Genomic DNA, 26,319 nt, shown 5'->3' on the forward strand with positions numbered 1-26,319 from the left:
TATGTTTAACTTTTCATCAGTAAAATATTGTACCAAACCTTTAAACATCATATTCATGCCTTTGCACCTTTACTTACTTTCGTGACATTTGACATTAATGAGGTATCCATGAAACCTAGAAGATCGGCTGTTTAGATGTTTCAGAATGCTTAAACTCTGGTGCTTCCTAACTGTATGGTGATTTCAGAGCGGTGCATCTTCGGTTTTGTCACTGATGTTGGGTTCTGGCTCTGAGACCATCGTGTCCACCATTGCCTCAGATCTTCTGGACTGCTTGGAGGAGGATTAGATATCTGGTTTGCCGAAACAAGCACATATGGGAGTTTGGACTCCAACGTTGTGACCACTCTTTTTGTTCTACTATCTCCATGTGATCCGTCTGCTGAGATCTGTATTTGTTTGACAGTTTTTTGGACAAGTTTTTGTGCATCTGCTTGGATATTCTCTCCGGTGATGGTTTCATGTTCTGTTCGCTGCTGTAAGTATCTCAAGTCCATCGCTTGGAGTTTCTGTTTGTACTCTTCCAGTTTATCTTTGCACTCAGCAGCTTCCTCTTTTATCTGAAAGAACTGCCTCTGGAGGTCTCTCTCAAAGACTTCCTCCGCCTTGAGTTCATTCAGCCAGAACTTGAGCTGTTCCTCCTCTTCCAGTAACAGCTCGGAGAAGTCCCTGGTAGCTTGCTGCTGCTCGAGCTCAAGGATCAACTGGTCTGTTGACTTGATTTTGAGATTTAGTTCTTGCAGACTAGCCTCTTGTTGGACAACTAGTCTTCTTAACTCTACAATCTCCTCACTCTCTGTCTCTTGATGGATTGTTTGGACCAGAGGAAAAACTGAATTTAATGTTGTCAGGTCCTCCTTGGTCCCTTTCTGTTCCTCTTCCTCTCGTCTCTCACAAACATCACTCTCATCAGTGCATCTCCCACGGATCCCAAGGCAACTGATAAAAGGCTGATGTAGCGCAACTCTATTTTTGTCTCTTGCTTGTAGCTTCCCAGAAGCCAGGGAATTTTTGGTTGGTCTCAGAGACGTGTTATCTGTGTGCCCATTTCCTTTATTGCCCTCCTTGTCTGTCCCCTTATCTCGTCCTGATTGCTGCTTCCCGCCTCTGGCCAAGTTTTCCAGCCAACCCCATGCTTCCCCCAATAGCGTTAGTGACTTCCGTCTGGGTCCCTTTGGTTCCTCGGGTGGTGGCTCCGAGTGGAGGCAGAGGTGTGATAGCAGTGGGAGGCTCTGGCGGTGTTGGGCAATTGCCCCACTGCCTCTGCGCACTCTCCCTGTCCCCTCCACTCGCCTCATTTGGGCTTTGGGCTGGTTTGTTTCTTCCCCAAGGAATGGACCAATGTGCTTCAAAGTGAGCTGCACCTCCTTCACTTGCTCACCATATTTCTCCAAGGATTCCAAGAGAGGTTCATCTGGAGTCACATTACGTTCAAATTCTTTGAATTTTTCTCTCAGAGTGTATCGACCAGTGCGACCTAAGAGTGACAACAATATTAAAAGGGATATTTGTTTTGGGACAAATGCAGATGTTTTTATCCAAAGCGAAGTATAAATGTTGAAGTAGTTAATCTTAAGGAGGCAATAACACAAGAGGTGTTAGCAATACAAAGTTTCAAACGTTGCCCAGAGTAGTAAAAGCTAGGACAAACTATTTATTGAATATTGTCATGGTTCGGAGAGTCAGAACATTGTTTATTAATCAGAACATTAACTAACAGTTTTACTCACCCTTATTTTATTCCAAAATGTTTATAATTTTCATCTGGAACATAATATTTTGATATGAACTGTTTTTGTCCATATAATGGAAGACAGTTTGGTTCGATTGTTCAGACAACAACAACAAAAACACTTAAGACATTTTTCAAAATGTCTTCTATTATGTTCCACAGAATAAAAAAGTACAGGTTTGAGACAACATGAGATTGAGTAAATCATGACAGAATTTTTATTTTGGGGTGAACTAACCCTTTAATGCTTTCAAAAGCATTTCACCTTCTTAAAAGTATTCAGTATTTGTATATCAGTAATTATGTTTTCTTCATGTTCGTTGTTTTATGATTACTTAGTGGTTGTTTTGTTGAATAATTAACTCTGAGATGTTGGCCCAGACATTTACTTACCCAGTGCCTGTGCTAAAACGATGACCACCTCCTGACATGTTGTTTTCTCAGTGACTCCACAAACTATGCGGTGGACTCCTTCAACATACACCTTTACTTCCATTCTAAAAGAAAAATAAATACGCTGTTTTTTTCGGTCTAAATATTTCTCTAATTATATAATGTTACGTTCTCAAGAAAATATCAATCAAATAAAATGACTGTCACTGTCCACTCCATTATAAATATTCACTCCAAATTCTCTTGTATTCACTCAGTAATGAACTACGGGTCACTGGTTTATGGAGAAAAATATATAACATTCAATAAGCCAATGTTTTAATGTAGCATTTCGAAAACATTAAAAGAATAGATCTAATCTAACTTTTTGTCAAGTAAATTATATACTATCAGATTAGTTCGCATAGATGGTTGAATTTATAAAATTAGATTATGGTTTTATGATGTGTGTACTGTACCTGTCTTGATGATCAGAATTTTCCTAAATATCTTCAGTTGAGTAAAGAAATCCTTGCACTTCAGTCAGAGAGGTTATGTTAAATGTTGTCCTGGTGTACATGGAAAAGTCGTCTTGTCATCCTTGACTTAGCTGAAGAAGTACAAACCCTTCCCCTCAGTAAACACTCGGATCAAGACTGATAACAGAATTTGGTTGTAGATGTGTTTGTCTGCAGTGCAGTACAAAAATCCCTAGACAAATTTTTGGATGCTTATTATTTTGAATCTGAGTAAACATGTTTACATTTGATTTATACTGGAGCTAAAACAGGTCTTCAGTTACTAATCAGTTACTTCAGTTACTTGTATGGACTAATCTCTTCTGTATATTAAAAATGCTTATATCCTTGCAGTGAGATATTTAGGAAACATGAGCAGAAGCTACATTTATGAATTATATATATATACACACACACACACACACACACACACACACACAGTACAGACCAAAAGTTTGGAAACATTACTATTTTTAATGTTTTTGAAAGAAGTTTCTTCTGCTCATCAAGCCTGCATTTATTTTATCAATACAGAAAAAAACAGTAATATTGTGAAATATTATTACAACTTAAAATAATAGTTTTCTATTTGAATATACTTAAAAAATATATATATATATATATTCCTGTGATGCAAAGCTGAATTTTCAGCATCATTACTCCAGCCTTCAGTGTCACATGTAACGTCAGTCTATCACATGATCATTTAGAAAACATTCTAATATTCTGATTATTATGATTGTTGGAAACAGTTCTGCTGTCTAATATATTTGATGAATAAAAGGTTAAAACGGTTCAAAATTTAAAAATATATATAATAATATATATTCTAATAATATATTTTCTTTAGTATCACGTCCTTGCTGAATAAAAGTATTAATTTTATTTAAAAAATAAATAAAAATAAAAAATCTTTTTTTAAACTTTTTATTCATCAAAGTATCCTAAGAAAGTATCACATGTTCTGAAAAAAATATTAAGCAGCAGAACTGTTTCCAACTTTGATAATGAATCATCATATAAGAGTGATTTCTAAAGGATCATGTGATAATGATACTAAAAATTCAGCTTTGCATCACAGAAATAAATGTTAATTTAAAGTATAATAAATTTAAAAACAATTATTTTAAATTGTAATAATATATCACAATATTACATTTTTTTCTGTATTTTTGATCAAATAAATGCAGGCTTGATGAGCAGAAGAAACCTCTTTCAAAAACATTAAAAATAGTAATGTTTCCAAACTTTTGGTCTGTATATATATATATATATATATATATATATATATATATATATATATATATATATATATATATATATATATATATATATATTTATTTATTTGTTTATTTATATATATACACAGTACAGACCAAAAGTTTGGACACACCTCATTCAAAGAGTTTTCTTTATTTTCATGATTATGAAAATTGTAGATTAATTTCACACTGAAGGCATCAAAACTATGAATTAACACATGTGGAACTATATATGGTATTATATACATAACAAAAAAGTGGAAAAAATTGAAAGTATGTCATATTCTAGGTTCCTCAAAGTAGCCACCTTTTGCTTTGATTACTGCTTTGCACACTCTTGGCATTCTCAAGATGAGCTTCAAGAGGTAGTCACATGAAATGTTCTTCCAACAGTCTTGAAGGAGTTCCCCGAGAGATTCTTAGCACTTGTTGGCCCTTTTACCTTCTCTCTGCGGTCCAGCTCACCCCTAAACCATCTCGATTGGGTTCAGGTCCGGTGACTGTGGAGGCCAGGTCATCTGGCGCAGCACCTCATCACTCTCCTTCTTGGTCAAATAGCCCTTGATGCCTTAGTGTGACGCTACAATTGTCATAGTCATGAAAATAGAGAAAACTCTTTGAGTGAGAAGGTGTGTTCAAACTTTTGGTCTGTACTGTATATATATACTGTTTAACTATGCATATAAATCATAGACTATAAAAACAGGTATGAACCTGTAAAGATAGCGCTACTCCATTCTTGGCTGTTGTTTTATGAATTGCTAGAAATTTGGAGATATATGCACCCTGAGAATATTCGATATTCATGCTTTTCTACCACTTTTATTCCTGAAAAAAATGATTTTTAAAAAGACAATAACTTGTCCTTTGCAGAGATTGTAGCACAGTTTGATATCCCCAAGAAACACTTATTTAAATGCCTACAATTTAGGAGCTTCTTCTAATCAACAAAAATAAAGGTGCTTCACGATGACAGAGAAGAACCTTTTTGTCTAAATGCTTCCAGAAAAAAAATTTCAGATCGAAAGAACCATTCTGGATAACAAAAGGTTCTTTAGCAAAAGCAGGTTCTTCAGATCACAAAAAGGTAAGAAAGAGAAGGTTCTTTAAAGAACATTTGACTGAATGGTTCTTTGTGGAACCAAAAATGGTTCTTCTATGGCATCACTCTAAATAACCTTTTAAGCCCCTTTATTTAGCTTCCAAAACCCATTCAGACTTATTTAACTTATTATCAAAATTCAACTTATTATCCCCAGTCTAAAGGTTTAATATCAATGTTTTATAAATTGTTAGAATCATATCTCTTCAGAATCCAAATTGATTTCCTGGAGAGAGGATTTAAAAATATGTCTTTAGACATACAGCAAGAAGTGTGTGTGTAAACTCAGGTACAAACTATTAACAGTAATCTCAAATTAAAACAGAACAACAGGATTATGACAACATATTTTACCCAAGTTAGATTGAACAAAATTAGTCAAAACACCCAATACATTTGCATTAAATGCTGGTGATCACGGAAGACTTTTACACTGTATGTGGGATTGTCCTCAGGTGCAGACGCTTTGGCTGATCCATCAGTCTAATAGCTTTGTATTGGAAGAAAGTGGAAAAGCCACCCATTATACTTTGAATCAACAACATGTCCGTTGGTTTGTCAATTGGAAGGATTACATATATTCTGAAATGTATAGTGTCCTTTAAAAAAATATTTGGAACTAAACCATTTATATCAACCTCAGATATCTGTAATATAATAAAGGAGGGAGAAAGCGATTAAATTTATCAGACACAATTTATTAAGCCATCAGACATTTAGCCCTTACCCCAAAAAAACCCTTTTTATTTGTATCCCAGGTATGTATGACTAGTACCCCCAACTCTTATTGTGTAGTGTTTTGAACTGACCTGTGCTGCTGCTTTTTTTCTTTTTCCTTGTTATTGTCTCTCCTTTATGTAAATAAGATATCTGATTCAGTTTTGCTGTATTATATTGACAATTACTTCTTAATATATTGTTTAAAAAAACTTTGAGAAATATTATATTGCCTTACAATATCTTGCATTTGTAATCTTTTTTTTTTCCCAAAAAAATATTCTGTGTCTGTATGTGTGCTCTTTTTGTTTTAATTCTTTACTTGTTTCTTATATTTCATTTAATTGTTTATGTCTCTATCCTATTTGCTCTTTCTCTTTCACTTGTGCTTTTGTTCTTTTGATAATTTTTTTTTATTTTTCTTTAATTTCTTTGATTTTTCTTTTGTTTCATTCATTCGTTCATTCATTCTTTCTTCAACCCATTTGCTCTCTTTCTGTTCGCTTCTGTTTATTTTTTTATTCTATCTTTTTCCTTAAATTTTATTTGCCGTGATCTTTTTTTTCGTTTTTGCATTGATTTTTCTTTCTTTCCTTTTTTATTTTTTGCATTGATTTTTCTTTTTGTCTACCTTCGTTTTGTGGTTCAGGTGTCTTTTATTTTGACATGCGTATTTCCGGTGTGAGTCAAGAGGACTGTTTTCAAGAAGGTGGATAAAATCTAACGATATGTTGAAGAAAATATCTACAATATATATTTCTTGAGGTGTGATGCCTGCAGATATTCGTGATGGAGGGGTAAGTTATTCAGCTCTGTGTCTATGCGTTAACAATCGTGTGTGTTCTAGCTCGGTCGTTTAGCTTGTCCAAAATGGCGAGTGTTTTGGTGACTTGTTGTCGCCAGCGAAAATGTTAACGTTACCTCAGAACCGCGCAAAACCGAACATGCCTTTAAAAAGACTTCATTAGAAACTCGAGTTCTTCTACAAAGATGCACAGTAAATTAGTGGACAGATGACTGACAAATGTGTTATAAATAATAAGAAGATGTTTAATGTCTACAGTTTTACACTTATACACAGATATTAACTTGGGCTAACTTACTTGACATTTGAAGTAACGTACATTACTTTTGTGTTCCATCCATTATTTTTCATATTTTTATTAATAATTGAATGCATTAATTAATATGACATTGGTCTGTTACAGATAATTCTACAGGTAAAAAAACATTTTAGAAAAACATTTCTAAATAATGCAAACCAAATTGTAAATTATTTTTCACAAGTTTGGGATTCATAAGATGTTTTTTGGAATAAGTGTCTTATGCTTTCTAAAGATTAATTTATTTGAAATAATAATAATAATAATAATAATAATACAATATAAACCGTGGTTTTGTATTTTAAGGTGGGTTTTATTTCTAGAAAGTCTTCAGTGTTGCATGATCATTCAGAAATCATTCTAATCTGATAATTTGGAAGTCAAGAAACATTTCTTGTTATTATAAATGTTGAAAACTGAATGCGCTGTAAGTCTCTTTGGATAAAAGCATCTGCTAAATGCATAAATGTACATTTAATTTTAAATGTAAAATAATTCATTATGTAACTGTTTGTAGAAATATACATGTATACACACTGTTGTTGAAAAGTTTGGGATCAGTAAGATTTTGTAATGTTTTTGTAAAGAAGTCTCTCCTGCTCATCATGACTGCAGTTATTTGATCAGATGTACAGAAAAAAAACTTTATTATGAGGAAATATTACTGTCATTTAAAATAATGGTTTACTATAATTTATTCCTGTGATGAAAAGCTGAATTTTTCAACATTACTCCAGTCTTCAGTGTCACATGATCTTTCTGAAATCATTCTGATATGTTGATTTATTATCAATATTGAAAACTGTTGTGCTGCTTAATATTTTTTTGGAACCTGTGACACTTTTTTCAGGATTATTTGATGAATCAATTTAACACAATCTTGCTGAATAAAAGCATTCATTTTGCTAAAAAAAGACCCCAAACTTTTGAACGGTAGTGTATATTGTTACAAAATATTTCTGTTTTGAATAAATGCTGTTCTTTTTAACTTTTTAGCTTCGCAAATTCCAAAAATATTAGGCAGTCCAACTGTTTCCAGCACTGATAATAAATCAGCATATCAGAATGATTCTGAAGGATCATGTGACACTGAAGACTGGAGTAATGATGCTGATGAAAATTCAGCTTTGCATCACAGGAATAAAAAAAAAAAAAAAACATTTCAAAGTATATTAAAATAGAAAACCTTTATTTAATTACCAAAATATTTCACAATATTACTGTTTTTTTCTATATTTCTGATCAAATAAATGCAGCAACAGAATAGACTTTTTTAACAAACATTACAAATCTTACTGATACCAAACAAACAGCATTGTTTGTGTGTGTATGTGTATGTGTGTGTGTGTATGTGTGTATGTGTGTGTGTGTGTGTGTATACACATTAGCTTTTAAAGCTAATTTTGATGTAAATTTTTTCTTCATCTTTCAGTGGAACAGGAGTCTATTACCAAGCAATGCCTGCGGTGGGACCCGATGGGAAAAATGTCATGAAGTTGATTCCTGTTCAGAAAGTAAACGGACATTTTTATCAGACACCGTTTAGTACAGAAAGAGACCGTGTGGATCTACAACTGAAATCCAATGTAAAACCCATTCATGCACCTGCTGCCTCTTCATATCAAACACAGACTCGGCTTCCCTCCCTTCAGCCCATAGCAGATGAACGGTATGTCCTGAAAACCCTGCCGCAGGTCAGAACTGTGTCTAACGCCATTAAAACTCTGCACGGTGGAGCTAATAACCTCATTATTCACAATCCAAAGCCAGTGCACGTTCCTCTTTCAACACCCTCGGCTTCCCAGTATTCAGTCCAGCTACCTCCTCAGCCCAACGGACGGGTCATGGCTGCGGTGCAAACGTTGCCTGTTACAGTTAAGTCACCCGTTCTCCCAAACGGTCATTTCCTGCAGATCCCTGCAAATGCTAAAGTCAGGACCCTGCCAGCCACGGCGCTCCCACAGTCCATCAAATGCCGGATAATGAACTCTGTGAGTAACATCGAAAAGGGTCCGCCAACTGTTGTGTTTGTTTCCCCTGTGAACTCTGTCAAGCTAAATTCTGACCAGCAAGTGGTTTCGGTTACAAAGCCAAGTCAAATACAGGAGACCCTGTTTCAAAATCTCCCTGCACCTGTTAGTGTTCCTAAAACGAATGAAGAAGTGAACACTCCCATTAAATGGGTCGTCCAGGAGGGAACGGGTGTATCCGCTCCTTGTCTTATTCCTGTATCGACACCGAATGTCAGCTCTGACATCATGAATGCAGTTAAGCATTTCAACTCAGTCGGGACGGTAAATGAAATCGCGCTAAGCAAACCCACTCCTCCTCAGGCCAGCCACGAAAAGATCACCCCAGGGAAAGACAATGCTCTGGTCATGTGCAATGGGAAGGTCTACTTTGTGGCAAAGAAAAATTCGCAGATTGCCAAGGACGTGATGATCAGTGAAGGTGGTAAGAGGGGGGTTGTCAGCACCTCTCCTGCCCTGCCTGCCAGCTCCGCTCTGGGCTCAAGCTCTCCTAAGCAAGACCCAAAACTAAATGTAAGTGAAATCATTGATCTCTGTGATGACGAGGAGGAGATGTCCACGTGTCTGGGAGGTGCTCCGGGAAATTTGCCCACACCGAGTCAAACAGAGGTGGATGAGAGCGATGAAGACTCTAATGTAATATTTGTGTCGTATATTCCACCCAAGTCTGAGACTCATGTTGGTGATAAAGTGGAGAGAGCTGCCTCTCAGAACAAATGTGAGAAAGTTCAACATGCGGAGATAAATGCAAAGTCTGTCTCTCATAGCAAAGGGGAAAAACTGGCACGCGCTGAAATGGAAAAAGATGGTGGTCCCAATAATCCTGCGTCCAAAACAAGTGATGAGATGATGGATGAGCAGGTCGAGGGAAATGTACGAGCTGAAAGGGGTTTGAGCTGGCTGTCTGAAAATGTGAATATGGAGGCAGATAAAGACTTGGAGAGTGGAAGTCCACCTGAGATGAGATGTCAAGATGATGTAGATGTTGCTGAAACTGTCAGCATTCTGGAACCACCTCAGAGTGTCTGTGTTCAAGCCACTGATAATACTGAAAAGGTAATGTAAACCTGTTTTATGTGAGCTGTCATTAATTAACAACTTTTACTAGGCTGACAATTAATGCATTCTTCTCTCTTCTGTCACAGCCCTTTGAAAAGAGTCAACCCAAGAGTGACTGTCAGCTAAGAAAAGAATTTGGCATCACCTCTGATGTACAAATATGCTTGCAAAGAACAAAACTGAGTGTGAAGCCAGATCTACTTTCAGAGAGACTTTTAATAAACAAATTCACATTAGATGGTCTTCGTAAAGTGATCCAGGAGTCAAAAATACAGTCAAAAATACAGCAAATGATGAAGGCAAGTTGCATATTCACGCTTCCAAATTGTGTCATAATGTACAGAGCATGTACATATTTCCTACAGCAGCGTTTATCAGACCCACTGTGTATTACAGAAGTAATACACAGTATTATATATTTATATAATATATTTCTGAATCAGTGTTTTTGTTAACCTAATACTAAAGATCTTTTTAGTAATTGTAAAGCGGAATTCAATTAAAATATGAATATTAGGTGAAAATCTAAAAAATGGAAGAAAAAAAAATAGAAATGATGCCTTGGTGACTAAATGAAAATGTTAAAATGATTAAAGCTAAAATAAAAATAAAGCTAAACAGACGTTAAAAAAAACGAAGGACAAAAATACAAAACAATCTGAAATGTAAGGTAAAATTAAAACTTGAAATATAAAAATAAAAGTGAATTAATTTTTTTCGTAAGTTAAAGACAGCTCTAGCTTGTTTGTCCTTGGATTTTTTTTTTCACTTGTTTTATCAGGAGATACTGTGGGAGTAACAGCATTGAATTATTTCATGCCACTTTGTTCAATTGCTAGGTTCCCTACACAAAAACCGAGGAGGATGAAGGCCTGAAGGTCAAAAGAAAAAAGCTGGAACAGGATGGGAGTCAAGATATTCCCTCCCTAAACTCCACACACATTTCACCTGCCTCAAAATGTTCAGTTGTTCCCATGGAAAACAGTTTGGCTTGTCAAGAAGAGGTCTGTTTACCAACAGAATCGAAAACTGATAAGGTTCACATGTTCTCTGAAATACCAGCTGATTTTACTGGTAACACATGCGATCTTACTCCCTCAAACAAACCAAACGCAAAATGGACTTTGAGTCATCCTATTCCCCCTTCCTCTCTAAGGAAGACCTCACCGCGCTCTATTAAGGTTAGGGTGTGTACGGCCTGTCCTTGTGGGACTGTTTTAGGGGCTTTTGAAAACACTTCATCCCTCCATTCACAAGACAGACCGAATCCATATACTGTTGCTGAATCACACAAATCGAAAAGAAGAAGCTGCTTGAATAAAACCCCAGGAGAGACTCACCAATCTCACAAACTTCAACCACAAAATAAAGGTCTTGTTAAGAAAGCAGGGAAGAAACGGTCTTCTGGAAATCCATGTCAAGACATATCTCTGTTAGAAAGCTCTACTAGTGACGCGTCACACAGCATCTCCTCACCTAAGAGTTCAATGAATATGTGTTCAAGTGCTCCCTCTTTATCCAGTTTACAGGACCACAACAACCAGACTGAACTGTCCTCAATCAGAACAGAATGTGGTAACATGACAAGCATCAACACAGATGCTGAAACGCCACAGCAAGACACCAGCCAGGTGCAAACAGCATCAGACAACCCCAGCATGTCCCTCTCTAAGAAACAGCAGGGTCACAAAATAGACAAATTTCCAACACAGTCACTGTACACGTTGGAGACGCTGGATGCTGAGGAGATAAAACGGCGTGAGAGAATCAAACGTTTGAAGGATCTCCTGAAGGAGAAGGAGGCTGCGCTGGAGCGGATGCAAAGCATGAACATTTAGTCATGTCTCTTACTGTTTAAATGACTTCAAAGACTCTACACTGCATGACCCTGAATATGAATGGGAATACCACCTATTACTGTACAAGAAAAAAATGTATATAGTTTTTACAGTTTATTTACTCTTTTTCCCTTTTTAATGTTTGCGAGATCTCAGTGTCGTTATACGTTTTATTCAGTCTTTGCCTTCTTAAGCACTGTACTTTTCTTATTGTTGTTTGTAATACATTTAAGTAACTTAAGATGTCATTTAATTTTTCACATCTTTGAATGATTTATGTGCCTTTATCAATACTTTGTTTTCTGAATTAAATTTGTAGTTTTAGCATTACATATTCAGTAAGTAATTAAAATTATTCAGAAATAATTTATATTCCATAATAATTCAATGCACTTTTGGGAAACCTTGTTTGCTGCCTAGTTGAAACTTTTTAAAATCAAGAACCGAGTAAATATTCTACATTTTGAAAAATGAACATGCTTGTTCAATTATTCTATTTTTTTATAGTCATCCACAAATATTAAACTTTATGAAAATGTTGCTTGCATTCTTGCTTGTTATTTGCAGAGTTCCAATTTCATGCTTCAGATCCGTTAAAGTTGCTTGGGTCAGAATTGTAATTGTTTACTTTTTTAATTCTTGGCCTCTAAATGTATAAACCCATGTTCAGCTCCGCTGTCATGCTGTATCACACTGCTTGTAACACAGAACATGCCAGAAGTTTTATCAGATTCCTAATGGTGCAAATTATTTGAAAATGAACATTAAACGCTGGATTTGCCATAAACCTTTTATTTGTTATGTGCACAGCATGTTTTGTGATGTAACACATGTTCTTTTCTGTTATTCACATGTATTGGAAATATTACATTAAAATCAATCACTGTAAGAGTTACTGAAGCACCCAATGATGAATAAGGAATATCAGAGGAAATCAGTGTGAGTAGAATTAAATGAATGAAAGTCGCCTTTAAAGGGATTTTGTTCCACAACTGATTTAAGATCCACTCATTTTGCATTTAAAGTGGCCAGATTGGGGGAATGATTTGGAATATGGCTAACTAACTTTTAAAACATGCACACAAGACTCTCGAAATGCATGTTCTCGTCCATATATAACTTCATAAGTGTAACATTTGAATAAAACTGTTAAAATATAATATGGCATTTGTGTGTGACGTCACATGGGGTGGGACAACGTGAAACTCCACCTGAGTCCTTTACGTCTGAGACCTGTCGGTTTTCCGAGTCCTCATAGTTATTTTTCTTGAACCTTAAATATTAGATAATTAGTAGTTCTTCAGGAGGTATGACAGAATATATTAGTTACTGATTAGCTAACTGTTACTTAACATAATCATAAAATAACACATCTTTCTTAGTAGTTAACAGTAGTGAGTGTTAATGAACCTGTTAGTTCTTCAATAATTCCTTAATAGTTATGTAGTAAGTAAGAAACAGTATTCTAAAGTGTTACCATTTGACCTAATGCTTTAACTGTGCTGTGTGATAGTGGTAAATGTGGCCACTGAAATGTCTGCTCATTTTTTCCTAAAAATGTAAGGTCATTTTTCGTTTGTCCCTGGAACATGATGCAACAAACCACAACATTAGATAATTAGATGTAGTGCACGTACATAAAAATACAATCTTTAAAAAAGTCAATACAAAAACACAGAATTGGAATGAATGCTTAAGAACGGTCATCATAAACATTAAAATACAGTTAAAGCAGTTTTACCAACACTGCTTTCATAACATTAATGATCAGCACAAACTGTACAAAGCTGAAGATAACTCTTGTCAACAACTTCTTGTTAATGTTCAAATAAGGTCAAATATTAAGGCCACCATTGTTACAATATGCAACAATACATAGTGCTTATATAGATTAAAACTTTTGTACAATTTAGGCTGATTTGTAAGCTGATACTTGTGCATGTGACATTTTCCATTTTAGTTGTTTTATCAATCACTTTTAGCTGTCTAGACGTTGACTACGAAATACAACCTTTGTAAACAGTCACTGAGAAAAGGTTTGCATTAGCCCTGTTCTCCGGACAGAAGTAGTTGATCTTCTTACAGTATGGTATTTCAAATGCAGTCTATTTGTTGTTGTGTCAGGGATAAGTAGGGGCCCGTTCTTCGTACGTCGCTAACTCAGTTAGCTGGATTTAAATGTTGACGATTTGGCGTGATGTTGGATTGTTTGGTTCTTCGAAGCTCATCCCGGAGTTGCTGTCATAGCAACAGGCTGTCATAGCAAGCAGGCTTATTTCATGTAAACAGGATTAGATCGCTTCTTTTCAACCAGAACTGATACTCAAAATATGTCTGCCACCACCGCTACTTTATTACAAGAGTATCGTACTGATCCAGGGACAATAATTTAAAATAATAATCATTAAAAAAATTATTTAAAAATAATATATTAATGCTGTGTAGTCCATAACAGCCTACTATAGACAGCCAGTTTTACTCACTGAAATATTTATTTGTCATAAAATTATTACTTACATACATACATACATAATTGTATTAGAGTCTTACACACGCTATTCAGATAATAGAGTCGTGCATTATTTTGAGTGATGACTGCTATTATAAGAGTGGCTTGATGGAGCGCAGGAGATGCAGATAACATGATATTGACCCTTAAGAAACTTTCATTAATGCTGTCACGTAACAAATCTGTCCAAATATAAATTGAAATGAATAGATTAATTTCTACATTCAAATAAAAATGTAAAGACTGCACAACTATTATTAATTGCGAATCTAAATAATTGGGAGTCATGGAAAAATTTTCTAATAAAATAAAAACATGTATCTATTAGCTGTTTCATGTATCTATTATAACATTTATGTAGTTTTGTTTGCTTGGCTGTTTCCTTATAAAAGTCCAGAAATTTGTCAAGTTTTTCGTCAGGTGTCGTTTTAAATTATATGACGTCATTACATTCCCGTCTTGCCACCAGCCAATCGATGCACTGCTGATCATGGTTTCGAGTATCGATACATATCCCCTTTTAAGCCAACACATGAACGCGCAATTATCTCAGATAACTCAATCCAGCGATACTAATCATACACAACAGGTGTGTTTGAAGAACCCAATTAGCCGGATCATGATTAGCATGATGATATCATCTTGGATGTGTCATTTGATCTCAGATGTAATAAGCGACGTACGAAGAACAGGCCCTAGGTCTGTATAGGTGCTTGATGTTAGTTTGTCCTCCTAGATGTGATTACACTGGTGTGGTTAACATGCTCTCACAGTTCTCAAGGTGCTGGAAGAACTCAAGCTTCTCCACCACGACAAGGTCACAGCAGACGGAGAAGAATGCAATGTCACACTTCTATAATAAGTGGGTTTCTAGAGAACCATCAGGTGGTGTGACAGATTCTTGGGAAGCAACTTGTTCCTAAGTGTTTATCCCTGTAAACAAACAAGATGTACATATATTAGTTTTTTTTTTATAACTTTTTCACCTGAATGACTAGTTATTACCTCTTGCAGTGTGTTGTTTTTGGGTTGTGCTGTGTTGTCTTGGGCTGCAGGATTTGTTTCTTCAATAGGATACTGTTGAGTGTAACAAAAACCAACATCAGTCAATATCAAGGAAAATCATTTTCATTAACTTTTCAAGACTTTCATAAACTCAAAGAACTTATAACAGAGCAAATTATTTTTTAATAATTAAACGTGTGAAGAATAATATACATAGTTCAATAGTAGAAGGGGATTGACCTAAATTAAATTGTTGAAAAATGCAGCATCAAATATTACATTCTTTTTTTAATAAAAAATAACTTACTTTAAGTTTACAACCTATAAAACATAAAAAAGAGATATATTATTTGTGGTGATTATAGTACAATACTGCAATAAACGCAAACATAATTAGTACATTCTGTAGCAGAATCCCCCCGCCAGAAACTAATTCTTAAAATAACACTTAAATTGTGGGTATATTGTGTATTGCCATTTAATTTATTTTTATTTTTTATGTATAACATTAAATGTATTAACATTTATTACCCTACTAACAAAGTTAATGACAATAACTAATCTTGTTAAAGACTTTTTAAATAAAATGTATTAGGCTGATCTCAATACAAACAAGATCACATAATTTTAATCACAAGACATTTAATAATGATTCAATTAATTAATTCATTATAATCTTTCATTTTAATAATAACCAGTAAAACCACCATTACTTAGTTATTTGCTACCAGGGTTAGTTAATCAAACCATTCTGATTGCACTGTGTGATTTTTTTTTTTTTTTAAAACTCAGATTAATCCTGCATTTACTTACTTGTGCTCTGTGGGGCAATGTATAGAATTATGTAGAATAATGATGTTAAGACTATTGCAAAAATGAGACCATATCTTTCCCGCCTTTTCGTTGTGCATGTGACATCTTTAACAGAGCTGCCATTTTCCGTCTCAATTTCATTCCTAGCTGAACAACTGAGAAAAAATAAACATCATTAAAAACAGATAAAATTCCAAATACTGCAGGAAGTACAAATCATATTTCACTTACTCAGTCCATTTGGTGCAGTTCAGACCTGATGGAGAATAAAACCCATGAGGGCAGTCCACACATACTGCATCTGATGTCTTTGTTCCTGTAAGGCAGACACCGAGAGTGTTCTTAAATTCACCTGTTTGGGCGAACCATACCTTTGAACATTAAATCATGAAAAAATGTATGAATTTTATTACAGGAATATATACAAATATTCTTTTAAGTATTCTGAAACAATACCTGGTGTTTTTGTTTCTTGTCCTGGTTTGCAAACACTGTGTTTTTGAGCGTGACTACACTGTAAATTTGAGTAATCAATGCAGTAATATTCATCAAGTATACCACAGATGGTATCTTGTATTGTAGTGCATTTATGCCGGATGTAAAGGCCTTGACCTAAAGGAGGACAGTAATACATACAGAAGTAATACAAGAAAATGACACAAAGATTAAAAACAAACAAACATAAAAAACACATACTTTCAACACAGTTTCTGCATGTGAAACATTTAGGAAGACCATTAGGCTCACTTATGAATGTTCCTGGAGTGCAGGGTTTGCACGTGGTACTAAAGTCCCCACTACAGTCACGGTGAACAACTGATCCTACAAACAACACATAAAGTAACAGTTATTTACTTCTTGATCTTGGGGTTGGAAGACACCAGACCAGACATGTAAGGAAATAATGCATATAATACTGTTAAAAGTGATTTAACAAGTGTAATAAACTGTCACCTGCCGTAAGCAAGGCATGCTGACAATTGGCTATGCAAAACACGTTTACTCTGACCCTATGCTTAAAATGGAGCCTTATAAATAACACACGTGCTTCACCATCAACCTTAACAAAGAAGCAAGTTCTGCGTACGTTCATCTGAGATGTTGTGGTTGATGTAAAAATAAATCATCAAGTCGAAGCTTTTGACAGGTTATTTGATTGGCGTTTTAAGTAACATACAGAGCAGGGATGGGCACAGGAAGAAGATACAACCCTCGCCCAAATGAAGGAAGATGCTCAATGCGGGGATATTACCCAGAAGAACAACAAGTGATCTGCCGTCAGCTCAAGGTCGGATTTCAGCAACGAATGCAGAGGTGAATAACTTTTATCTTGATGTATTTAAGGGGGAAATTGCATAAAAATAGAATAAACACTGATTATTTATACAATTGCATACTAATATTTATCTTACATTTTCAGCCTATATTGATATTAAATTGTAATCAAACTAGTAATATATATATATTGAATATCATTTACGAAAAAACAAATTAAATTAAATTAATTTTCCAGTGCAGACAGCTTTATCACAAAAGAAACAAGTGTATTTAAACTGCGTCACTCACAAAGTGCCCCTTACATCCGGTGAACATGTAACTACAGATTTTAGGTATCTTTTGAAATAGAATAAAAAAAAATAATAATAATGTTGTACGTTGTAAAACTATCAATGTTAGTATCGCTTATTTAAAATGTGCTTAATGATTAGTGAACCTACCAATATTGCACATGGGGCAACATTCTCCAGCAGATGATTTATATTCAGTCTGGCCACAAGCTTTTCCGAATGCGAACTGTGTACGAAGAACTGTTAGGAACAAGAATGCTCCAGTTTTAGTACCAATTGCGCCATTCAAAACTTATATGATTTCATGTACAAATAATAATTAAAAAAGACTATTTAACGTGTTTAACTTTCACTTTTGATTTATCGCCAGACCTCCCATATTGTAAGATTTGTCTTACTTTAATGGCGTTTTTACTTTTCAGAGTTCAACACAACCAGTTCACACAGCTCTTACCAAAAAGAAGAAAAAGCAATAGCTCATGTCGTACGACTTGTAAAAACCCCACCATGTTTATCCATGTCTTTTTAAACCTCCATTTTGAATAACCGATGTTAACGCTTCAGTAAAGATAAAATGTAGTAAACGTGGCCTTAAAGGGATAGTTCACCCAAAAAAGAAAATTCTATCATCGTTTACTCACCCTCAAGTTGTTCCAAACCTGTATGAGTTTCTTTGTTCTGTTGAACACAAAGGAAGATATTTGGAAGAATGAAACAGAATCAAACAGATCTCGGTCCCCATTGACTTCCATAGTAGGAAAAAAATATATACTATGGTAGTCAGTGGGGACTGAGATCTGTTTGGTTACAAACATTCTTCCAAATATCTTCTTTTGTGTTCAACCATTATAAGTCCACAAGACCGGAAGTGCACATGAGGTGTCATTTGGGGAAGGGCCTTAATTATGATGAACACAGTATGATATTGCATTTCACAAAGAAAAAAAAAAAAAGTTATCTTGCCATATTCTCTTGATTGCAGTTGATGTTAGAATCAGTGTATCCATGGTCACTCTCCAGAGAAAACTACATTGTGGATTTACATTGCAGATAGAAGCTGGTCACTGATTTCTTTGGGACAAATGGCTGATAAACATGAGGTCATCATTTTAAGTTTTATTATTTAAATTTAAAAACAGTATTCATAAAATCAACATACACTTTAACACTATAAGGGTCCCTGATGTCAGCACACACTTTTCTGTTTTTTAGTGGAGAAGAAAACATGTTGCGATTCTGTGGAAAGAAAAACATAATTAATCCTTTGATCCACTGATGTGCTTAAGCCATTTTTTCCTCATAATCTGTAAAAAGTCCTGTATGTCCTGCATGAATAACACAAAATTGACCTGTGTAATACATTTTTTCCCCCCACAATGCCATTTAATTTTACTGTACTGTATCATTTAAGTGAACACAGATCAAGCAATGACAGGTTCTAGTAGTGAAAAAGCTAGATTTGTACATTTTGATGGTTCACAAAGGTAGTTGATCTTGTTGACCAATGAAGCAGAAATATGGTTTTAACTGATCAGTAATCTTTATAATTTAGGCTCAGTTTTAATGAGAGTCATATTTGGAAAAATAGATGATGTTATATAGGCCTTCTCTCAAATTGGCCTGATAGCAAGCCCTCTCAAAAAACACAAACACTAAAAACAAATAAAAAACACAAAAAAAATATACTTAATGTTTTAAGATATTTAATGATTTGATAGATTATACTTTATGAAAACTTTAACAATTTGCTAAAGGTGTCATTACACACTGGTGTTCTCCTTATGTTGGTTTCACTATAGGTGCCACCAGAATGTGCTGCTTCAAGTGAATTGAAAGAACAAATCATTTCGCAAAGCACATGATTCAATTTATTCAGAGTTTAGAAAAGCTTCTCCCCTCACTAGCCTAGACAACAATGTCTGAAAATAATAACATGAACAATATTTCATTAATAATTATAATATAATATATATAATATAATAATTTATAGTTAATTGTCCCTAGTCAATTTAATGCACTCTATAGTAGTAATGTCTTTAGTTTCTGAATTTTTTTAAGGAAAATCAGTACTGAAAAATAAATGGTTGTCATTTGGATATTCTGGGACATTTACTAGAAAGCACGTTTTCAAAGGAAGAACTACACAGCAAGTTTAATGTGAGCAGTCTAAACATTATAATATAAAGATCCAATTGATCAGCTGTTGGCTCTTACCTGTTAACACTGGTTTATCAAAGTAGGTTCAGCGGAGTCTGAAACGTCTTTAAAATAAAAAAATAAAGTGAAGCTTTATGTACTTTTAGATTGAAGACTACATCAATATTATAGTAAGGTGCTTCCTATTACAATCATATTTGAAATGTTTGACTGTGTTAATAAAGAACTGTTCAGATATTCACTTACTGTTTCATCATCCTCAGTTGCTTCTTGTGGGGTGCGACATTCACCTGCTAAATAAAAAGTATTAGTACTGCTGTTAATTATAGTAACGTTAAAATAAGCATTTAATGCAATTTTAAAATAAGAATTTAGTTCTTACATTTCTTAGAACGCCTTGCTTTATGTTTTCTGTATATGATGTATGCTGATATAATAGCCACAGCCACAACAGCTACAAGAACTGTAGTGACTCCAACTATGAGACCAACTGAATTCGCTTTCTCACATTCAGCATCAGAGGACGATGTTCCTGCTTTTATTTCAGTAAGTCCCTTAGTATCACACCTGAAGAGATTTAATTAAGTAATATTAGTATATCCAGTTTTAGTTTAGTTAGTAATCTTTAAATTGTGGACACTTTAAATGATCTGTGGACACTTCTCACTTTGTATGTGGTAAGCAGGCTGTCAGAGAGCCATTTGAATAAGTTCCATCTGTGCAGCCTGCACATACAGTATCAGTAAATGCTGTTCCTGTAAAATATAAAATGTCATTAAACTGCTTTATTGTTGCAATTACTAGGGTTAAACACATTAACACCTTTTGCATGCATTTTGTCCCTGTTTATAAAATTCTACAATTGAGAATATATCCACTCACCTGTTTGTTTGATATATTGTCCAGGTTCACATTCAGTGTGTTCCACTGCTAATGCACATGCGTCTTTATTTAGTTTAATGCAATAGAATCCTTCCTGAGGCTCACAAATTGTATCTGCAGAGCGTGTACAGGCCTTTTTCACTTTTAAGTGTTGGACTGTGGACACAAAAACAAAGCAACTCATCATATTGAAAGTGTAAATACATTAGACAGCACCTCCTTATTATGGGTTTATATCTCTTTACCATCAGTTAATGGGCACACACCTGTATCACACACAGTGCAGGAAAAACATTTTGTGAGTCCATTGGGTTCATCTGTGTAAGTTGATTCGGGACAAGGAACACATGTTGTACTGGTGTCAATAGTACAATGCCAATAAACATGGTTCCCTACAAGAAAGGTAAACAAGTTTTTTCTTGAAAGAAAGTGATTACATATCAAACAAACATAGTCAAAGAAACTTTTTGGGTCAAGTGACCTCTTTGCTGCATTCACATGACTTATCAGCAGATTTGACATTTCTAGTCATGTGTCTTACAACCACAGTTTTTCACAGCATAGCCACAGCATTTGAACAAAACTGAATCAATAGTTTAAATGACTTGTGGAATACATGTTTTAAAAGTGTATCTCTGTACTCCCTGTCTTTAAAACATAACATTTAACTTTAAATTTTAACTTAACTATTTCGGATCTATTAACTATATTATTTTAAAATGATCACTCTATTATTTGTTATATTGGTTAACATTACTCACAGCCAGAATACACTACACAACTTTACACAAATGCGCACAAAATTTCCAAATGCACACACACAATTTAAAAAGCACAGAAGATTCACAAATGCATACAAAATTCAGAAATGCACACAAATTTCAGAAATACACACACAATTCAGAAATGCCAACAACATTTACAAATGCACTCAAGATTCACAAATGCACAGGACAAGATTCAGAAATCTATTTCTGATGCACACACACATATATCTTGATTTACAAACTGCTTGCGTTCTTTGAACTTCACTGCATTTGTGTGTGAATTTTGAGACTCCCCTGACTTAGCTCGACCATATTATAGAGCAGCCTGCTTTTTGTCAGACAGTATGCCTAGGTCTACTGTGCCACCTGTGGATGTATCAGCGGAGCCGAAGCTCTGTGATCGTAAAGTCAATGGCTGTGATACGTCTGTGCCCTGTGCCTGACCCTGTGTGTGTGTGTGGGTTTTTTTTTTTTTTCGAACTCCCGGCAAGATAGCAGACAGGACAGCGTTTGGTTTATGGAAGTACGCACATTATTTTCAATTTGTCAACGAAAAAGAAATCGACTGTCGGACAAACGTTTCGAAAATCTGCTTCTGCTACGTTTTAATCACTACTTTGAAGAGTAAATGTAAGAGGCTTGTGACTGTGAGTGACACTTTAATAATAATTAGTTCGCCTATTAAGCGATTTGTCATTTGCCTGTGTGGCAGTGAAGGATTTAATTCGGTTTGTTATCATTTTTGTTTGACAGGCAGCTGTTAATTTCTGTTAGATCGTTGGCTGGCTGGTTGTTCATCATTTCTAAATGGATTTAAATCTGCAAGCCTGTTTAAGGTTGTGTTTACAAGTAAGCATACTTGTACTTTGATAACTGCATTATGTAAAGTTAAAGAAAAATCAGGAGTTATCTTGTGGTGCTCATAATATACAGTAGCCTAGGCTACCCTGGCTGGGTAGGTGCGAATTTTGATTAATAATATGTTCTGTGATAATAAATAAATAAAACGCCATGTGGAATAGCGTATTGCTGACTGTCTTTCCTGTTATTGTAATCCTGCAGTGTTAATTTAGTCGGATGAATGACGTAATTCATTGTCGGGAGTCACGACTTCTAGGTGCATTTAAAGGGGCCGGGGGCTGTGTCTGTCGTGTGTCGTGTGTGAGCCGCTGCTAACTGCTTTTAATTTTTGGTAACGCATGAGTACTCTAACGCGTTACTTTTATGAATAGGTAACGCTGTATCATAACTGATTACTTTTAATTGATGGTAACGTTGTAACTTAACTAACTACTTTCCAAAGTAACTATACCCAACACTGATTGTTTACTTGAGCCCATCACATGAACGCGTTCACACAGCGGATATGCCTGTGGTGCAGCATATTATAGCCTACTTATTTATGAAATTGTATGAAAATACAGATGTTTAGATTACAATTCAGGTTTATTTTTTACAAAATATAAATTTAAAAATGTATCAATACATATAGGCCAGTGACTGCAGAAAAAAAGTTAACCATGGATTCATAAATTGGCATTAGGCAATTATTTCATTTTATTGAAATATTTTAATGAAAGGAAAACATTTTTTTTTTTTACACCTTTTTGAATATTTAAATAGATCTAAATATTCTTTTGGATGCAATATAGAAGTCACTTAATAATAATTGGTCCCTACATGAAGAGAGAGTCAGTGGTCCGCTGCGAGAGGAAAGTGACTCTCCGGCTGCGAAAAGTGGGTCTCTGGCTGCGCAAAGTGAGTTGCCGGCTGCGTGAGGAAAGATAGTCATTCGCTGAGGAAAGAGAGTTGATCGCTGCATGAGGAAAGTGAATCGTTCGCCCAACTTCGCTGCATGAGGAAACTGAATAGTTCGCGGAGGAAAGTGAGTCGTTCGCTGCGTGAAGAAAGTGAGTCATTCGCTGCGTGAGGAAAGTGAGTCGTTTGCTGCGTGACTCGTGAGAAAAGTGAATCATTCGATGAGGAAAGTGAGTCGTTCGCTGAGAGAGGAAAGTGACTCTACGGCTGCGGAAAGTGAGTCTCCTGCTGCGCAAAGTGGGTGCCTGGCTGCGCAAAGTGGGTCGCCGGCTGCGTGAGGTAAGTGAGTCGTTCGCTGAGGAAAGGAAGTCGTTCGCTGCGTGAGGAAAGTGAGTTGTTTGCTGAGGAAAGTGAGTCGTTCGCTGATTGGCTTATATGTAAACAATACCCCACGTGGGGTGCATTCTTATGATTGACTAAAACAAGGGAGATATCTGATTGGTTGCAGATCATTCCCTGTTAAAAAAAAAAAAAGCAGTGAATGCAGTGAAGTTCACAAACCGCAAGCAATTTGTAAATCCAGATATATGTGTGTGTGCATCAGAAATACATTTTCTGAATCTTGTCCTGTGCATTTGTGAATCTTGAGTGCATTTGTAAATATTGTTGGCATTTCTGAATTGTGTGTGTATTTCTGAATTTTGTGTGCATTTCTGAATTTTGTATGCATTTCTGAATCTTCAAGCTTTTTAAATTTTGTGTGTGCATTTGTGAATTTTGTGCGCATTTGTGTATCCTATGTGTGTATTTATGAATTATATGTGTTCATGTATGAATCCTATGTGTGCATATGTGAATGTCGTGTGTGCATTTATCTTTATTGAGACTCTTTTGGCTCCATACAGGTGTGTTTGATTAGGGTTAGAGCTAAACTCTGCATGAAAGTGGATCTCGTGGGCCAGATTTGAGGATCCCTGATCTAATGTAAATATTTGTACCTTACCAGGGGCACACATGGGGCAACATTCTCCTTTTATTTCATATTCAGCACGGGCACATCCACAGAAGCAAAGTTCAAAATTAGTAGCGATGATGATAGCAATGGTGGATATAGTAATCCTCAGCAAAAACATGTCCATATAAAGTGCAAAGGAGGATTATTTAGTCCATCAAAGTGAAGGAAAACGTTTCACCCTCAGATTTCATGAATCTATTTCTTTCTTTACAACTTCACATTAAATAATGATTTAAATCGCGGTACTTGCATTCCTGTTCACTGACAGGTACTTTAGGTCTCTGATTATATGCATATAAAGGCTATTTCAGATCCTGATAGCAGTTTCCCTGCCTTTGGATGATCTGTCTGATGGAGTCTTAAGATGCTTTGGCAGAAAACTCCACCATACTTGGCATGACCCCTCTTGAGTAAGTACAGTAATCAGTTGAATTCTGTAAAGAGTTCAAATAATAAATGACAGTTAAAAGATTATAAGCAAAAAACAGAAACTACATAATCATTTCACATGCAAAGAGGTTGATAAATGATCAATCTATAATACAAAGTAGCAAAAAAAAAAAGTCTAAATTATTTCTAAGGTCTGAAAAAAAACAAAAATGGCTATGCAAAAACAATGTGAGAGAACAAAATAAAATAAAAGAATAAGTAACATATGCATTTATTAAGACAGGCATTACATATCAAATGTGCCACAAATTGGATACACAGGCTTTGAGAAATCTTTTCACTTACCATTTTAGACTAAAAGGGAAATAAACTGTAAGACAAGTTCTAGCTTGTTATATGCATGCTTTCATTTTCTATTTTAGGGCTTACATGAACAACAGACGTGTTAAAACAGATAGTATCAAGCATAATTCATAACTTAAAGTAGACCTACAGTTGTACTCAAACACCGTTTGTAAAAATAAGTCTGCATTGTTTATCAATATGATCTTCCATAAAAATAAAATAATAATAATAATAATAATAATAATAAATCACATTATGAAATACATATTTTTCTCTAGTACACAATTGCCACAATTATTGGTACCCCTAGAATACTAACTGTCCATGCTAGAAATCTTATAACTGGACAAAGTTGGATCTCCCAACAGGACAATGATCCAAAAACAAACACAAAACAAAAATGGGTCAGGTACGTTACTTGCCAAGTCACACAGTTTCACTTTCATATGATTTCGTAAAAGTCTCCACAAAATTAAAACTAATAGGTCCAAAAAGCAAACAATCGAATAATTTGTAACCTTTGGAATTTTTTATTTATTAATATAAATAAACAGTGGACACACTTATAAAGAGTTTTGCAAGTGTATCTTGTGAAATATCTTATGTGACAATAGACGGTGTTGACGCATTTGTAAAAACTGCGCCATTAATTCTACTCGAAAATATAATGCCACACAGACAAAAACACTAGTTTTACCAATTGTAAATTCAAGAACTATACATACCCAACAGAAGATCATGTCCGGCCAGCTACAGAATTAACGACAAGAAGGATCTGTCTGCAGACCAAAGGCGTTTCTCAATGTCAAGTAGTGATGTGTCGTTCTTGAACGATTCGTTCATTTTGAACGAATCTTTAATGTGACTCGGGAAGAACGAGTCGTCTCGGGGAGTGATTCGTTCAGTCGCGCATGCGCATTATTCTATGGGTTCTGTTCTAGTAGTAGTAATTCACCTGTCAGTCAATGCAGTCTTGAGCCGGAAAGAGAATTGATTAGTTCATAGTTCGGGTCTATCGGGTTTTTGACTCGTTCCTTGATCACGTGACAGCCCCATACGCTTACCCAATGCAGTCTGAGCCGGAAAGAGAATTGATTAGTTCATAGTTCGGGTCTATCGGGTTTTTGACTCGTTCCTCAATCACGTGACAGCCCAATACGTTAAGAGTTTGACTCGTTCCTTAATAACGTGACAGCCCCTTGCGCTATTTCTGACATTTCTGTCACTGTGTTTTTGTTACTGTTTGTTGAGGATCTGTGGTTTGTTATTATTTTATAAATAAATAAAACCCTGTCATAAATAAAATTTTGATTAATTTGTCTTCTTGACTGTCTATCGGTAAATAAACACTAGGCTATATAATAATATAATAATCCA

General features: G+C 35.2%; 4 protein-coding genes and 1 long non-coding RNA gene across 11 annotated transcripts; 2 read left to right on the plus strand and 3 right to left on the minus strand.

The window, feature by feature from the left end:
- Positions 1-10: 10 nt before the first annotated feature.
- On the minus strand, positions 11-2,376 carry LOC128018717 (ras association domain-containing protein 8-like). The gene is made up of 2 exons (XM_052604438.1): positions 2,126-2,376; positions 11-1,477 (listed from the first exon to the last, which is right to left on the minus strand). Exons 1-2 carry the CDS (start codon positions 2,226-2,228, stop codon positions 150-152), a joined length of 1,431 nt encoding a protein of 476 aa, XP_052460398.1. The 5' UTR covers positions 2,229-2,376; the 3' UTR covers positions 11-149.
- A 3,066-nt stretch (positions 2,377-5,442) lies between these two features.
- LOC128018711 (ligand-dependent nuclear receptor-interacting factor 1) lies at positions 5,443-12,280 on the plus strand. Its single transcript, XM_052604422.1, has 5 exons — positions 5,443-5,744; positions 6,353-6,500; positions 8,239-9,892; positions 9,982-10,194; positions 10,735-12,280. Exons 2-5 carry the CDS (start codon positions 6,493-6,495, stop codon positions 11,731-11,733), a joined length of 2,874 nt encoding a protein of 957 aa, XP_052460382.1. The 5' UTR covers positions 5,443-5,744; positions 6,353-6,492; the 3' UTR covers positions 11,734-12,280.
- A 229-nt stretch (positions 12,281-12,509) lies between these two features.
- On the minus strand, positions 12,510-18,435 carry LOC128018723 (tumor necrosis factor receptor superfamily member 14-like). 6 transcript variants are annotated; one of them, XM_052604451.1, is made up of 8 exons: positions 18,270-18,435; positions 17,779-17,868; positions 16,757-16,882; positions 16,517-16,672; positions 16,292-16,376; positions 16,061-16,215; positions 15,248-15,319; positions 12,510-15,175 (listed from the first exon to the last, which is right to left on the minus strand). In XM_052604451.1, the coding sequence occupies exons 2-7, from the start codon at positions 17,789-17,791 to the stop codon at positions 15,309-15,311; spliced, it is 546 nt and encodes a 181-aa protein (XP_052460411.1). In that variant the 5' UTR covers positions 17,792-17,868; positions 18,270-18,435; the 3' UTR covers positions 12,510-15,175; positions 15,248-15,308. The 6 variants fall into 6 exon arrangements, with proteins under 6 accessions (XP_052460411.1, XP_052460409.1, XP_052460406.1 ...); XM_052604449.1 differs by lacking the exon at positions 18,270-18,435 and adding an exon at positions 18,083-18,256 and having other exon boundaries at positions 16,808-16,882; XM_052604446.1 differs by lacking the exon at positions 18,270-18,435 and adding an exon at positions 18,083-18,248.
- On the plus strand, positions 17,055-20,666 carry LOC128018725 (uncharacterized). Its single transcript, XR_008184951.1, has 2 exons — positions 17,055-17,374; positions 18,611-20,666. It is a non-coding gene; the product is annotated as an uncharacterized LOC128018725 (long non-coding RNA).
- LOC128018719 (tumor necrosis factor receptor superfamily member 14-like) lies at positions 18,725-24,338 on the minus strand. 2 transcript variants are annotated; one of them, XM_052604440.1, is made up of 7 exons: positions 24,196-24,338; positions 20,934-21,059; positions 20,668-20,823; positions 20,453-20,540; positions 20,168-20,352; positions 20,032-20,078; positions 18,725-19,889 (listed from the first exon to the last, which is right to left on the minus strand). In XM_052604440.1, exons 1-7 carry the CDS (start codon positions 24,329-24,331, stop codon positions 19,860-19,862), a joined length of 768 nt encoding a protein of 255 aa, XP_052460400.1. In that variant the 5' UTR covers positions 24,332-24,338; the 3' UTR covers positions 18,725-19,859. The 2 variants fall into 2 exon arrangements, with proteins under 2 accessions (XP_052460400.1, XP_052460401.1); XM_052604441.1 differs by lacking the exon at positions 24,196-24,338 and having other exon boundaries at positions 18,725-18,864; positions 19,843-19,889; positions 20,934-21,189.
- Between the last annotated feature and the right edge of the window lie 1,981 nt (positions 24,339-26,319).

Source organism: Carassius gibelio, chromosome A8 (genome assembly GCF_023724105.1).
Source record: "Carassius gibelio isolate Cgi1373 ecotype wild population from Czech Republic chromosome A8, carGib1.2-hapl.c, whole genome shotgun sequence".
Lineage (NCBI taxonomy): Eukaryota > Metazoa > Chordata > Actinopteri > Cypriniformes > Cyprinidae > Carassius > Carassius gibelio.